Below are 17,315 nucleotides of genomic sequence, written 5' to 3' on the forward strand. Positions count from 1 at the left end.
TGCCAATAAGTGCTCTTATTTATTCAAACATTTTAATGAATTGCAATTAAAAGACAAGGTATCTAAATATTTAAGTAGAAAGAAGTCTCTAAGACCACATTACTAAGCATAACCCAGTCAAAATTGTCAATACTTTCCGTTAATATAATCATTATTTTGTATCATATACTACTTCCATGTGTTTTTAAAAGGTATTGAGTGATTTCTGATGCAAAAATGTATTAAAAGATGTCCCGTTCATCTACCTATGAATGTTAGTACAATTTTCTTGACTTCAAAGAAGAAAAAAGTCATTTATAGTGAAACAAATATTGGAAGAAGTAAAATTCTTAAAATGTAAACATGTAAAAATAGAGGTTTAAATTTTATTTAACTGTTTAAGAGATGCCATTTGTTAATGAAAGTTTGTCCTATCACCGTATATGTATGTACTTGTTCCACTTTTGTGTTAGCCGTTCTGAAGAAGGGTTTGTTGGTGTCTAGTTGTATTTCATCTTCAATTGTCTTTGGAATGAGGGCTATTGTCCTTTCCAATAACTCATTCATCTGTCCCTGAACTAAACTTTGAACAAACGGGGGATTTAGTCTACGAATTGAGAAAAGTTATATTTCAAATGCTATGCTTTAATTTCGGGACAAGATAAATGAGTTATCACAAAAAGACAATTAATCGATGTTATTTTAATGAGTCATTATTTATTTACGCTGTACAAATATCAAATTTTCTTGGCTCATTTTCTTGCTGTCAAATGTTGTCTGCTTCATAATTTGAATCTATTTTTGCGACGCTTCCGACGGCCCCCTAATGGATGATATAGAGGTATCTTGTTAAATATGTCCTCTGCTGGATGCCATTTGAATGAGATCTCCGAAATGAATCGTTTTCATCCACAGGACCGTTAAATAAAATTTCGAAAAATGAGGGTATATATTCAAAATCATATGAACTAAAATATTTCAGATATGTTTTGAAAAGTACCAGATCTTGTCGACATTGGGGTGCAAGGACAATTGTAAAACTGTACGCTAAACGCTCAATGGAGGATTATAACTTGTCTCAATGAAAGCCAGTAGTAAATTTCAACGAATGGCACCAGAACCTGAATAGCAAGAGTGATGTAGCCACGAATGAAATATTTAGTGTTTGTGTCTATGAGGTGTAATTTAATGCGGTCTTTCACTGAAATAATCATTTATTTTATTGTTTTTGCCTTAAATGAATAGTTAATGACAGATAGTTTTTGTTGTTGCCCTTTCTTCAGGACGGAGCGCCAAAATGAATGCGAAAACACGATAAATAGGATTAGACATGGAAGTATTTCATTTCACATCTAATGCAAACCAACTGCATGTTACAACAGTAAAATGTCATTAGAAGTTTGTCTTCGAAATGTAAGAGAGTTGAGTTAGCTACGCTATTGATTTATGGTTAATTTTACAAATTTCGGTACAGATAAGTATCTGGCGGTTGTTGCGGGTTTGTTTGTTCACAGAAATGACATAACTCATTTTAAACTAAGTCATAATTGACGCCAACTTGGAATTTGTGAGAGCTCCAATTTCAGCAATTAAACCAACACGTCGTCTGAAGGTTTAAATTGAAACCAAATCATATAATACTTGTATGTTCTTTTTAAGATATTGAGTGATTTCTTATGCAAAAAATTATTTAAAGATGTCCCGTTCATCACCCGATGAATGTAAGTACAATTATCTTGACTTCAAAGAAGAAATAGTCATTTATAGTGAAACAAATATTGGAAGAAGTACAATTAAATAAATTAAACGTGTAAAAAAGAGGTTTCCATGCATTTATGTAACTGTTTAAGAGACGCCAGTTTTCTCATGAAAGTTTGTCCTATCACTGTAAAAGTATGTACTTGTTCCACTTTTGTGTTAGCCGTTCTGAAGAAGCGTTTTTTTTGTTGTCTAGTTGTATTTCATCTTCAATTGTCTTTGGAATGCGGGCTATTGTCCTTTCCAATAACTCATTCATCTGTCCCTGAACTAAACTTTGAACAACCGGGAGACTTAGTCTTCGGATTTAGAATAATTATATTTCAAAAGCCATGCTCCAATTTCGGGACAAGATAAATGAGTTATCGGAAAGGGACAATGAATCGATGTAATTTTAATGAGTCATTATTTATTTACGCTGTACAAATATAAATTTTCTTGGCTCATTTTCTTGCTGTCAAATGTTGTCTGCTTCATAATTTGAATATATTTTTGTGACGCATCCGTCGGCCCCCTACTGGGTAATATAGAGGTATCTTGTTAAATATGTCCTCTGCTGGATGCCATTTGAATGAGATCTCCGAAATGAATCGTTTTCATCCACAGGACCGTTAAATAAAATTTCGAATAAATGAGGGTATATATTCAAAATCATATGAACTTAAATATTTAAGACATGTTTTGAAAAGTACTATATCTAGTCGACATTGGGGTGCAAGGACAAATGTAAAACTGTTAGTTAAAACGCTCAATGGAGGATTATTACTTGTCTCAATGTAAGCCAGTAGTAAATTCAACGAGTTGGCACCAAAAGCTGAATTTCAAGAGTGATGTAGCCACGAATGAAATATTTAGTGTTTGTGTCTATGAGGTGAAATTTACTGCGATCTTTCACTGAAATAATCATTTATTTTATTGTTTTTGCCTTAAATGGAAATTTAATAACAGTTAGTTTTTGTTGTTGTTTTTTCTTCACAACGGAGCGCCAAAATGAATGTGAAAACATCAGATTACTTGAACGATGAATAGGATTAGACATGGAAGTTTTTTATTTAACATCTAATGCAAACCAACTGCATGTTACCATGGTTAAATGTCATTACAAATTTGTTTTAGAAATGTAAGAGAGATTAATTAGTTACTGTAATGAGTAATGGTAAAGTTTACAAATTTCGTTACAGAGGAGTATCTGGCGGTTGTTGCTGGTTTGTTTGTTCACGGAAATGACATTACTCAATATAAACGAAGTACTAATTGACGCCAACTCTGAATTAGTGAGAGCTACAATTTCAGCAATTATACCAACACGTGGTCTGAAGGTTTAAAACGTAACGCTAATAGATGGCATGACTTATTTAAAAAAAGGTAACAACGAGGATAGGCCACATGTCTAGGCCGTTGTGGTCGATTATTTGGTGATTAATTCTGTATAGTAAATCATTATTTCAAATCTGATAAAACTAGTTCCAGTCAAGAAGTTTTTAAACTAAACATATTATTACTTCTCGATATTTTTTAAAAGAGTATCAACAATCCGTTCATTCACCTTCCTTTGTCAACCGTCGCTGGAAGACGGGTGTGGTCACATACATGTGTTCGCCTCTCACTCATAAGGGGGAGCATTTTCTTGGCATTTAACCAAAGAAAATTACAGACGTTTGCCCAGAACGGTGCGATATAATATATTGCTGATCTAATTTGGTTTAACAATTATGTGTTCGCCAATTTCAGCAAAGCTGTTATTTCTAAACTATGTAATTTTAGATTTAAGAGAAATTTAATGCGTAAATTTGAACAAATGTCCTACTGCATCTTACATTTTAGGTACACGAAGATACACAAACATAGGTGCGCTGCCGTAGCAATGGCATGCTGGGTGTTTCCCATAAACGGAACTGTCAACGTTTTGCATTACAAAAACGAATAAACAAATACTTAATGATTTAAGATACAGTAATGTTACACTGCAAAATTAATAGGGATCTGTTTTGAGATAGCTGTTTGCTGGCGTGTGCTGTTTGTGTATATATATGGTTACAACTTTTACAATGAAATGCTCAAATATATATGATCTTTGCACTTACTAATAAGATAACATTTTATCAAAGTTATAAAAAAGAAGATACTTTATGATAGACAAACAAAGACATAAAATAGTTATACTTTCGCAAGATGATGATAACGCAAAACAATACATGTTTGGTTATTACAGTATGCGCGGTAAACTCCAAAATATGATCACAGTTTTAGTGTCTTGCCGGTCAATATGTTCATGTGTAACAACCGTTTTAGTGTTATTATTACACTTTTTTGGCGCTTCTCCAGAATACGTTTTTATAAAATGTCATTAATTGTATGATCGCACATATTCTAGTGCCATTTTTACATCAGTTTGTTTATGTTTTCTATCTAATTTTCTTAGATCGATACATATTGGTCATGTTATTGACCTCTGTCACATGCGCAATGCTGTTGCTTCCATTGCAAAATGCTTATTATCACACAGTGACATTGGTGTTGAGTTGGTCTTTTGTAGTTGTATATTTTATGTTTTAGTACAATTAATATTCTGGAGTCAATCATGCTAATTATTATATGATGGTTACGACCTTCTCGTCATCGTTCAGATGATCTAAAATCTGTCAAAGCATAACCGATGCCGCCCCTTTTCATTGAACACAACTCTAAATGAAGTAAACCAATGAACTATACACTAATAATACTCAAAGGATACATAGCTAAGTGTTATCAAGCAAGGCGTGCCTTAAAACAGGCCTTAAAAAACTAACCTATGGAATGTCTGACACGTTAAGCTCTATCTGACCAACCCTTGTGTTATGGCACTGATGCCGAGGCAGAGTGCTTTCCATAACTGACGCATGTACTACATATCAGTTCATGCCTTCCACAAGACTCTTAATTATCTGTTATTCAGATGTTTTCTTAATTTTATTTTCATGTCTTGAGTGTCTCAATATAGAAGGGCATGTACGTATAAATACATTTACGATAAGGGTGTCTTGGTACACTAATATTATAAACAAAACAAAGACTCAATAAAATGTGATTTATTTTATTTGGGACATGTTTTGACACTGATGTTTCTTCAACGCATGTATTCATATTGTACATATATTGACATTTTTATTCATTCGGATTCATCAACCGTTTTAGACAATTATTGAACAACCAGGTCCGGTATTTGTAAAACGTCTTTATTAATTTATTAACTTAAGTCAATTTCCTTACCTTTTCACAGACATATTAAAATAAAAAAAGTGGTTTTAACATAAAGGTGTGTCTTTTTGATAACAAAATATTGTATTTCAGATTTCATAAAGTGATTAAATGATATAATAAAAGAAAAGAATATCGGCCCAGAAAGTTACTTTTTGTCATTTTACCAACCGTGGCATATACCGCATGTTCGGAATAAAAACATAATTTATAAAAGTAGCAGCATCGTATCACAAAATGCATGTTTTTTAACAATAAGACAAGGTCCGTTCTTAATTATATGTTCAATGTATAAAACAAATACTAACATCTTTAAGACGGCATCTATATATTTTTAACCAATTTGGAGAATCTGGCATTGGCCGGTTTAGTGCTCAAAAGTATGTTTGTTTTTAAGCCCACATATCTACCTGAATATATGCCATGACGACTGAGTGCTGATTCACCAAAACCTATGAACGTCGTTTGGAAATGCTGCAATCCCATTAAATTTAACAACTTTCAAACATTGTAGTAAACCTGATAATATTTTTTCAAAATGCAAAATGGTACTTGAACTATTTATACATATGTATTATATGAACTATAAATAACAGAGAAAACTATCGTACATACACATGATGTGTATTTAGTCATAGTAACCTTGAAAGAAACATATACAGCGTTGAACATACTTTACTATAACACAGTATTACATAACCAAAAGTCGGAATTGTTTCCAGTGTATGCCAACTTAATAGATCTTTGCAATGGCTTAGAAGTAGATAATAAACTTTGTTGTTAAACTTCGTTTTTGGGGGGGGGGGAAGAAACCGAAATCATGTCAATATCTAAAGAATTACCAATATCGTACATGTACCAATTCGATCGGAGGTGAAAATAGACATCTTTGTTAAAGTCTTTGAACAAGCTACAGGTTGTGCTTTTCATTGTTTCTGGTTCTTAATATCGTGGCAAAGGTTTGATAATTCGTACTAAGTACTCACAAGTTCTAAACCCATTATTTTTTCAAAGCCTTTCGCCTTTGACACGCCTTCGACAATCGAATCGAGTTCAGATAAAGCAGTAACAACAATAAAACGTCGGCGGCCCTCCGCTGTCAGACATCCTTGATATAGGAGGAACGGAGGCGATCAGAGGTCAATGTGGTTGTGGATCCACGGAAGGTAGGCGCCCACACGCGTCAGGACGCTGGGGTGCTCATCGTGTACACAGTCGTCCCGCCCCCAAGAGATTATTCCTGTCAGAACGGACCTATCGTCACCTTGTGTACACGTCATACCACCGCCAGAGTCACCCTGTTAGGTAACATAAGTATTACATTTCTATATTTTGTTTAAACAGCTAACTATTTGATAGGCAATTTTGAATGGTCAGTCTTTGGTAAGCGGCAGACATCAATTCTATCAAACCATTTTCAAATATACTAGGAATATTTTGAATGTTCAGTCTTTTGAATGTTCAGTCTTTGGAAAGCGTCAGACATCAATTCTATCAAACAATTCTCAAATATACTAGGAATATTTTGAATGTTCAGTCTTTGGTAAGCGCCAGATATCTATTCTATCAAACCATTCTCAAATATACTGTGACACTTTTGAATGTTCAGTCTTTGGAAAGCGGCAGACATCAATTCTATTAAACCATTCTCAAATATACTAGGAATATTTTGAATGTTCAGTCTTTGGAAAGCGACAGATATCTATTCTATCAAACCATTCTCAAATATACTATGACTCTTTTGAATGTTCAGTCTTTGGAAAGCGGCAAACATCTATTCTATCAAACCATTATCACAGATACTAGAAAACTTGAAACGGACAGTCTTTGGTAAGCCGCAGACATCTATTTTATCAGACTATTCTTTAATATATTAGACAACTTCGGAACGGTCAGATTTTGGAAAGCGGCAGTCATCTTTTTTTATCGGACAATCTCAAATATACTAGGCAACTTAAGAAAAGTCATTATCTGGTTAGTGAAGACATATATAATATTAAACCATTCATCTTCACTAGAAAACTTTGGAACCGACAGTCTTAGGAAAGCGGCAGACAAATATTCTATCAGACATTCTCAAATATACTAGAAAACTTGGAATGGTCAGTCTTTTGAAAGCGGCAGACATCTTTTCTATTAGACCATTCTCAAATATACTAGAACTTTGGAACGGTCAGTCTTTGGTTAGCGACAGACATCTCTTCAATCTAATCATTCTCACATATACTAGAAAACTTGAAACGGCCAGTCTTTGGCAAGCGGAAGATATATTTTATATCAGATAATTTTCACATATACAAGAAAACTTGAAATGGTCAGCCTTTAGAAAGCGGCAGACATCTATTTAATTTGACCTTTCTCAAATATACTAGAGAACTTCGGAACGGTCAGTCTTTGGAGAGCGGCAGATATCTTTTCTATTTGACCATTCTCAAATATACTAGAAAACTTTGGAACGGTCAGTCTTTGGTTAGCGACAGGCATCTCTTCAATCTGACCATTTTCACATATACTAGAAAACTTTGGAACAGTCAAGTTTCGGTTAGCGCAGACGTGTTTTCTAATTTATCATTCTCAAATATGCTAGAAATTTTTCAACCGGTCAGTTTTTGGTAAACGGTACATTTTTTTTTTTTTTTTTACTTATCTTTTCTATCAGATCAGTCTCAGATATAATAGGGAACTTTGTAAAAGGTCAGTCTTTTGTTAGCGCAGACATCTACTTTATCAAACCATTCTTAAATATAATAAAACAATTCTATCAGATCATTCTCACATATACTAGAAAACTTTGGAACGGTCAGTTTTTGGTCAGCGGCAGGCATTTTTTGTATGCGATCACTCTCAAATATACTAGAAAACTTTGGAGCGGTTAGTCTTTGGTAATGCGCAGACATTTATCTATGCGATCATTATCAAATATGATAGATATATTTGGAATGGTCAGTCTTTGGTAAGCGGCATACATCTTTTCTATCAGATCATTCTTATATATACCTGAAAACTTTGGAAGGGTCAGTCTTTGGTAAGCGGCAGACATCTGTTCTATCAGATCAATCTCACCTATTCTAAAAAGCGTTCGGTATGCCTACCTTGCATGGTCCGCTGCCTCCACTACTGAAGCAGACAATACCATCTGTGAAATTTGCACCCCATCGCTGTGAGCAGGTCCTTGCGCTTTCCATGACACCACTGACTTCCTGCAGATGCTCGTTCACATCGTCCGATTGAACTGTAAAGGAAATACTCCCTTCCATTGCTTTTATTTGTACTGCATTCATTTTCTGTGCAACCATACATTCACTTATTTTAAATGATGTTTTGACTGGGCAAAATAGTGTTTTATTCATATTATAATTATGTTAGATCATTATTTTTATCGAGAAGTTTTATGATTATCTTTTTTTTAAATTGTTGACAACAGTTTGAAAAATAAAACGCATTTCAAGCTTAGCAAAACTTGGTTTAGATCTTAATCCAACATGTAGTTAACTGAACCATCTGCGATGCAACGATTATTTCTGATAATTGACAATATACCAGTCGATATCAGCTGTTTTAGAAAAACACGTTTTAATAATGACTGCATAAATTATTTGCCAGTCTTCAAATTTGTGTCTAAATCATTATGGCATATGACATAAAAGGTTTGTACAAACGAACAGACTACACCCCATTCCCTATCACCTAAGTGTAGTGAGTGCAGAGCTCCTTGTGAATTCGAAAACTTCTGTTCAACATTTTGATAGCCCCATATAGGGCATATATCTACTAAAAATTGCACCAATTGTTCAGAACTTTGTAAAAGTTGACAGCGTTGTAAACAGTATCGTTGCTAACCTTTAATTTTTGTGTGAGGTGCTCATATATTCAAATGAAAAAAAACTACAGCTGAAACTTTTCTTTCAAACGTTGTTAAAATAATGCAGTTCACAAGTATATCCTTAAAGCTTCCACATCAGTAAAGAGTTTAATGTAAACAACAAGATGTGAACTACAATTTTTACAAAATTCAGACCGATCGGCCGAATGTTTGGATATAAAAAGTGACATATTAGAAAACTTCGCTGGGTGTATTTCCTTCTTCGACTTACTGGAAGTTTCTCCCCAGCCAGACACCCAACAATCGTTTGTCTCCAAGTTGTCTTCTTGCTCCGGTAGACAGACAGGCCTCAGAGAGTTCGTGAAGACAAGTGCGTCCACAAGTTCTATGAGGGCGAGGTCGTGGTGGTGGCGTTGGATTGTGGACGTACGGCCCGTCTGAGGGTCAGTGACATTTTCCGGAACGTTGGGTTGGAAGTCCTCGTGCTTGAATGAAAGCCAACCAATCGTTTTACTTTTACTTTTGAGGAATTAGAGTTTAAAAGCTATTTCTCAGATTCATTTATGCATGTGTATATATTATATTATCTTGAAAAGTAATTAAGAGATAAAACGACAAGAGTTAATATGATTTCAACAAATCACAGAAACTACTAGAACGACAGGATACCTGAATTATGCGATTGATGTTACGACTGCGTCCCAGGACGTTGGAGCCGTATGGCAATGATTGATGACCAACATATACGCGTAGATGCTGGACATCCGTGGTGCTAAAATATCGTAAAGATTGTCTGTATTTTCACTGTCTCTAGTATTACAAAATTGTCCTTTCGTTGCATTACTATACAAAAGGGACGTAAATAATGTTAACACAGTGTCTGGTATCTGGTGACCTACATTCGTTGGCGCTGAATGTCATAAAATGGTGTCAGAATTGTTAAAGTCAAATGATAAAACAAATGCACTGGCGGTTCATGGTCCTACTAGAGTGTACTTTGACCTGCATATCCTCATAGGCACTGGGCGTCAGAGAGGATGTTTTAAATGGCGTACGGGTTGTATAGGTCAGCATACCAAAAGCAACTGCTATGCCAATATGCTCGTAGGCACGCTGCTAAATTGTGAATGGCATTTTTTTCAAAATTTTAGATGCTCGGACAATGTTTCAAAACATGTCAGGTAGGATGAGGAAATAAATAGGAAAAGGATAACAAATACAGAAAACTAACCGGAGTAGCGTATACCCAATCAAGTTTCTGGATTCAAACCCCGTGTGACCTATTATACAGATTCCAGATATGGGTTTTCAAATAAAAAAAACCCACATCATTTCCATTTAATTGTGGGTTTTTTTGTCTGCGTGCTTTTGGGGTTTTATAAAAATAATGTCTGCGAAACTAAAAACCAAAGAGCAGTCACGAATGGCCAAGGTTATAAAATTATCCTAGCTTTTAAAGTCATATTAGAGGGACCTCCCACGTCGAAACTTCCGTAGGGAGTGATCTCGTGAGGAGTAAAAATAGTATGAAGATGGCCAGTGTTCTTATACTAAAGGTTCAAAGCAATCAATGTCGAAACTAACTCGTGGCCTTAAACTTTAAGGTTGACTGTGACTGCGACATCCATGGGAGTGCTTTCATTTAAAATATTTCCTGATGCAGCATTATATGCAAACTATAAATACGTTATACAACGCAGCATTTAACAAAGTGTATGTCGTCACGAGGAAACCGTGTGTGTGAGTTTGTGCGTTCGTGAGCCGATGCAAAAACAAGACTGGTTCGCAAATAGTTCAACTGCAACATTTGCTGATATCGTGTAAGGTACAGGTGCAGTAACATTTTCTCAACATCTACTACATTATATATAAGCTTACTCTTGGAAACAATGGGCCGCAGTTAGTATCCATCGGTGGGCAATAATAACTCCTCCACACAGGTAGCGGCCTGTGAAGTGACGGATGGCCACCTGCCAAGGCCATGAACGCTCAGGCGCACGCCGGCCACCAATAACACGACGCACGCGCGAATGGGGACGACCTCTCCCACATATGTTAGAGTTGGTTGGCATCGACATCGTCGTCGTTGATGTCGTTGTCGTATTTGGAGTTGGTGGTCGTCGGCGGATCATAAGAGCTATAATGAGATCGAACTCAATATAATGTATTCGTTCGTTAGGGTTTCAACGATAAGTTTTCAAACATAAACGTTTAAACGTGTTCAAAAATGTGTCGTTTTTTTAACTATGAGTTATAATTATGATTAGCTACTGTGCGACTTTGACAACACATATGAATTTGTCGGGTTTGATTAAACCGACGTGGGTAACAGCGGTGATGCTGAGGTGGTGGAGGAGGAGGACGAGGAGGCTTACTCACCAGGCGGGATACAGCAACTGTTGATGCCATGTACGCATAGTGGGATGCCCCAGCGATGACTAGCCACGAACTGACACGTCGGCTCACATGTGCCCCCGTTGATCAGGTACGGGCACAAGTCAAATGTGAAGCCTGAAAGGTGCCGAAATATTAAAACAAATACGAAGTTGCCTTTCCACGCAGATTCCTTATATAGAAAGTTTATTTTTGATTATTTCTAAAAGGAATCATAGAAACCATCATCTTGTGCAATACCTCCAACGTAACCCAGCTGAAGTGCTGAATGAAATTTGATGTTAGACGGTTACAGTATGGCATTATATAAATCTTAAGGATCGGATGTTAAATAAGTATATGTTTTTCGGATAAGTAGTCCGATCTTCAATTCTACGCATTAGAAATTGGCATGGCGTAGAATACAAAAACACGCTCGATCGTCGGTTCGCTTTCGCACATATATTTTGATTTGTATTCCTTCCTTTATTGTTTTTGTTTTCTTCTAATAATAATCTATTGTTCAGCTATATTTCAGTTAAACTATTCTGTTATGGCTAGATTATGATTATTATTATTTTATTTTTTTACATCACTCTTTCAGGCCTCGGCCATTTATAGTGGTTATGATTATAACTTTACTAATTAATATGCATAAAATGAATGTATATGTGTTATCTTTATCAACATATTTATCTTACCAATTATGTTCATGTAGAAAAAGCTTTTGCAAGAAAACTAGTATGTTATTCGAGTTAAAATGTTATCCGCCAATTATATTTTTAATATTATTTTTTTAACTCATATATTATACTAATCTTGTTTGCAGGCTACAGCTGAGTGCATGAAATGTTTCATAATGTGAAGAAAGAAATATAGGATGTTTTTTTTATTCTTTCAATCTGAGATCGTAATATATTTTACTGAGTGAGCACCACACGCTATAGTTCACGAGTGGCGTAGTGAAATATTTAGTTTTGGTAAAATATATTGCGATCTAACACTGGAAAACACTGTTTTGTTTATTGAAAATGTCTTAAAAAGATATAAATTGACAAATAAATGTAGTCTTTTTAGAAACGCACCCAAAAGTGTACGCGAACATAACTTCATTTCGGAACTGTGTCTCTGTCTTGTGCGCGCTGACGTTTGCCCAGAAAGTGAAAGCGCAGTGAAAAATATTAAATCAGTTCCTTAACAGTGAAATAACAATTTTATTAACTGATTAATCTTCATAAAGCACCGATACAAATACATGTAGTACGAATATTAGTGTTGATATACTAACTAAGAAAGAAACATTTAATGTATAATTATATGTATTTTAAAATAGATTTCAAAAAATAAAATCACTAATGAATTTAGTTTGTGAATAATTTGATTTTATAAAACACTTAAAACTTACGTTGCAATTTATTCTTTTAATAATTAAATATGTGTTATCCGTGTCTTGATTTCAAAAATATCTTTGAATTGTCAATCCTATAGTATAATTAAAGAAGAAGTCATAACTTCGAAAAAATAAAGTGTATTATCCTGCCAACGAAACATGCTTCCATAACAAACAACAGAGTTGTTTGAACTGTCAAGGCGTTCATATTAATAGTAATAATCTTGCCGTATCTTAATAATTATAGAGGAATTTTATTTCAATTTATTTTTGTCTTGTTTACAACTTCGTCAGATTAAGCCAAAGGTGAAGGTGCTTGACATTTATAGTTGTTTCATCACTGTGGTATGAACGATTATTACTAAAAAATACCACATAATGTTACATATTACTTTTCATACCAGATAATGTATCTATGTTTAGTAGCAACGCACTATTTATAGGTCAAAATTATTAATAATAGAAGTGGTAATGATTATACCGGGTTGATTAACTGATAAGCCCTGAACTGGCATCGATTTCCGTTCATTCATAGATTATATGATTAATGGCACCATAGAGCGATGGAATGTTTATATAGAGGATGATTGGAATTTCCGAAGGTCATTTAGGCATCTGAGCAACAACCAGACAAAACTAGTTATAGTTGACCTGGTAGCAACTTTTCTTTGAAGAATATATCCGGTGGCTAATATAGACTTTTGATCTTTGCACTGAATACTGTTTCTGCACTTACTGACTGGAATGATGTCCGATGCCATCGGTGATGGTACATTTTACGGACAAACAGCCAAATAATTTTAATAGACATTCATTCCCAAAGCGACGAAAAAGAACAAAAAATACAACACAACAAAACGAAAGCAAATAATGCATAATTCTACAAAAAACTGTCTTTGCGTAGATTTGTCAAACTTTTTTTTATATTTTTATTAATTATCTAAAATTTAAATGCTGAATCCAATTTTTTTTAACTTTAATATTTTTCTTGAAAAGTATATACTATTTGGTTATATTTATCAATGCATTTTATTTTAAAATAGCATAATAAAGATTTACTCTTAATGGGTGAAGAAAAGAAACGTATTTATTTTAAAGCATTACTATGTTTAACTCATTTGATGTTGATGACCTTAAAAACAACGACAGCATATGACTAGTGAACAGATAAAAAATAACATTTTATCGGTACCTTTTTCATTTGCTGTTAATGGCGTCATTGGGTCCGTAAAAGCGAAAAAGAGTGTCTTGATATTAACAATTTAAAGGAGTACAATTAACCAATTGACAGTTAAGAAACCTTTTCGATTTTCAGGACGTAATGATACAATTAACAGAAACCAAAAATATACCAATTTAAAACTTTTAACAGTGCGCATTCAATGCAAAGCATTTTTTAGAGATAATAAGAGGATTTAATTTTTGATTTCTTCTCAATTTGGACGCACCTGATCCATCATATTCGTCAATAGAACAGCGGTTCCGACGGGCAGTCCAAGTTAAGGCAGACAAAATAGTACTATGTCAATATCAAACGTAATTGACTATAATTCCTACACGTCTTCGTAGACTACCGCCCTTGTACCTACACAAAAATATCTCTTTTACAACTTGTAACATACGGGTCCGCTAAACTGGAATCAACCCGAAATATTATTTTATCAGATAAAAGCGCGTTATATATCACATTAATAATGTTTTGCAAAGTAAAGTATAAATATATATAGAAATTGAAAGTGAACAACAAAAACAATTATTGTAAACTACTGCTACAGTATTTTGTTTTGTGGTACACATTTAGAACAATAATTTCAGAGCGTTTAGGAATTATGTTGGTAAAGGCAAATTGTCCAGGAATGTAAAATAAATGAGAAGTAGATAAGATATGAAATTATTAAAAATACATGTTGTGATTAAGACTCCAAACAATCTGAAATTCTACACTAGAATATGTTTTAAAAAAATATTCAAAATCATTATAATGGCGATTAATAACATTTTTCTAATATACATTTTTTCCATAATGGATACTAGCAGTGGCTCTATGCTAGTCGCAATACATAATACGAATGTTCACCATCAATTCTCGGCTTTATGAGATAAACAACTAAATCTGAACTTTGGTAACTGTGAACATGATCGTTGCTCATATTGATGGTCTTGCCCTTTATTGTACCACAGAGAAATAAGTCCTGTGTACGCATGCATAATTAATGTTCCTGTGCTACCATTTATTGCAACAAAATCCATAAGCTTCACGAACATCATCCTGATATCGAATTTGGTAGAACATCCAAAGATTTTTCTTACAATGCAATGATAATCGTTTAAAGTGCCACTCTTATTCAAAATCAATACATACACATGTATCACAAACATAAATGTTGAGTGATCAACTTCTTACTAAATAATGCATTTATGGAAAACACTAATAACTGATCACAAGATTGTAAAGTGTTGCTGAAAACGCCAAAATATTAAATGATTGGTGAGTGCTAAAAGATTTACTGTGATCAACGGTCGTATCATAAGGTAGAAAGAGATTTCTGCACCTTTCTTTCAAATTAGACTCGGTATCCTTCATAAGAACGAACCATTGTTTTTGGCATTTATTCATCCTTTTTTGGTATATTCTAACAATTGTATTAATTGCGGTAAATCGTATTTTGGAGTAAAAGTGTATTTGTATTACAGATGTGTACCATAATCATTTACATTATCTTATCCTTGTCCGGTGCTAGTAATCGCTGTAAGTGTTTTGAGATGGTAAGTATTGAATTATATCGGTTTGAAAGGGTCCATTTGCTTTGGTATGTATTTTTTAAACTCTCGATTGTACACTGTATACACTTTTTGTTTGTATTATCATAGTTTACAATTACACTTATTTAAAAAAATGTATAAAACACTGTGTAAATTAATATTTTTTTATCAAAAAGTATTACACCAATAATAGATTGCCTCTAGTTTGAATCAATAAGAACCGTAGTCAGTATGTGAGTTTGGTTTGTGGTCACCATTAGCCGGACAAGTGGGTTCTCCGGGTGCTCAAGCTTTCACCATAACATAAGAGCGAATAAAGTTTAAACTAATTGTTGTCAAGAAAAAACATACATTTTTAAAAGATTAATAACAGAATAAACTGTGAATAAAAACGAAAATATTACCTTTGCACAAATTCAAATTCATCCACACACAAACAACCGCGGCGACGAAGTATGTATTCATTTTTTTTCTTTTCTGAATTTCAAAAATTAAAAAGGTTTTTCGTCCACAATTAAGATGTTTTCTACGAATTATTTTTTAAGTTAATGTTCCTAAAAGCAATCCGAAAAGTTTACGATATCAGAATTTGTTTGGTTCCTGGGTCTTGATGAGGCTGAATCGTCAATGAGCAGAGTTTATATTGTAGATGGATTTCCAATGGCAGTCTATCCACTTGGTAATATCCTCCAATCGGCGGTTATCTTGGAGGAATGGATGGAATTGGTGAGTTATAAGAGCATCACAAAGTTATCATTTATACAGTGACCTCTAAATTACCACAGAAAATGCGTAACCTTAACTGATGATGCAAGCCACATTTCTATGTAAATAATTCGGTATCGTAGTGGACTTAGCATAAATACCCACTCCTTGTCCTCAATGATAGGTATTAGATAAAAGAGAGAATAAAAAGAAAGTTTTTTATTAAATGATTGACAGCGAGCGAATACAGGGTGGAGGGAGGGTACTAAAATACTCTAAACTCTTGTATCTGGTTTACTTTAATAACTCCCTTTAAAGTCATAGTATAACACTACGGCGTCCAGCAACAAAATGGTTACTTCAAGCTAGGCTCCGCGCGCTTTATCTACATCTTGTATTTTGGCCTATGAGGGGTCACTTGTGATAGTTAATATTCGACCACCAGATGAAATATAACTTGTTCTAACTCAAAATGTGCAACATGTTTAACAATGTTGTTTCTTGCTTTATTTAACTTATCACAACATAAAGAGCCATACAAAGTCCAGTAATATTTGTAGGGGTTGATATTTGTGCTGATGTTGGGAAGTACAAGCTTGGTTACGTGAAGTCGGTGTTAACCAATACATGCGAGATTACTTGATACTTAACTGACACTTACAGAACGTTAACCTTAAAGCTGCACTCTCACTGATTGAACGTTTTGACAACTTTTTTTATTTTTTGTCTTGGAGCGAGCCAATTTTGCGAGAATCCATGGAAACCAGTTATATAAGACTTCTGACAAATATTTTGCAGATTTTTGTATATAGTTAAAAAAATGATGTTTTATGCATTTTTCTTAAACCGTTAGTAACGATTTCAGCCATAAAACATTCATTTTCGATTGGAAATATTACAAACTACGATCTGATTTTTGTCAGCAAACTTATGTCATTGGTTTGCAGATATTTATGCATAAATTTGCTCTTTCCAAGACAAAAAAATAAAAAAAGTTGTGAAAATGGTGTATCTGTTAGAGTGCAGCTTTAATATACCACCAATAGTTGAATCATTGTGGATAAGTAATAAATGTTTTAGTATGTTGTTTTGAGTATAACGGTGTGCTCGCGTCCACGTGCTGTCTTTTCGGTTGGTTATCCACTATAACTTGTATTTTGTTCGAAGTACAGTCGAGCTTCGTTGGCTTGATACTTCGAGCCTCGGGAAATTCGAGCCAAGCGGAGGTGCTTCCATTTAGTAGAACATAAAATCAGTCCTTTGCATCCATTTCGAGCTAATGAGGAA

The 17,315-nt window shown here is 34.2% G+C and overlaps 1 protein-coding gene across 1 annotated transcript; it reads right to left on the reverse strand.

Moving 5' to 3' along the window:
• Window positions 1–4,794: 4,794 nt before the first annotated feature.
• LOC128218454 (chymotrypsin-like protease CTRL-1) lies at window positions 4,795–15,903 on the reverse strand. Its single transcript, XM_052926129.1, has 7 exons — window positions 15,728–15,903; window positions 11,177–11,308; window positions 10,676–10,934; window positions 9,467–9,569; window positions 9,069–9,282; window positions 8,067–8,206; window positions 4,795–6,272 (listed from the first exon to the last, which is right to left on the reverse strand). The coding sequence occupies exons 1-7, from the start codon at window positions 15,786–15,788 to the stop codon at window positions 6,108–6,110; spliced, it is 1,074 nt and encodes a 357-aa protein (XP_052782089.1). The 5' UTR covers window positions 15,789–15,903; the 3' UTR covers window positions 4,795–6,107.
• Window positions 15,904–17,315: the final 1,412 nt, after the last annotated feature.

Source organism: Mya arenaria, chromosome 14 (genome assembly GCF_026914265.1).
Source record: "Mya arenaria isolate MELC-2E11 chromosome 14, ASM2691426v1".
Lineage (NCBI taxonomy): Eukaryota > Metazoa > Mollusca > Bivalvia > Myida > Myidae > Mya > Mya arenaria.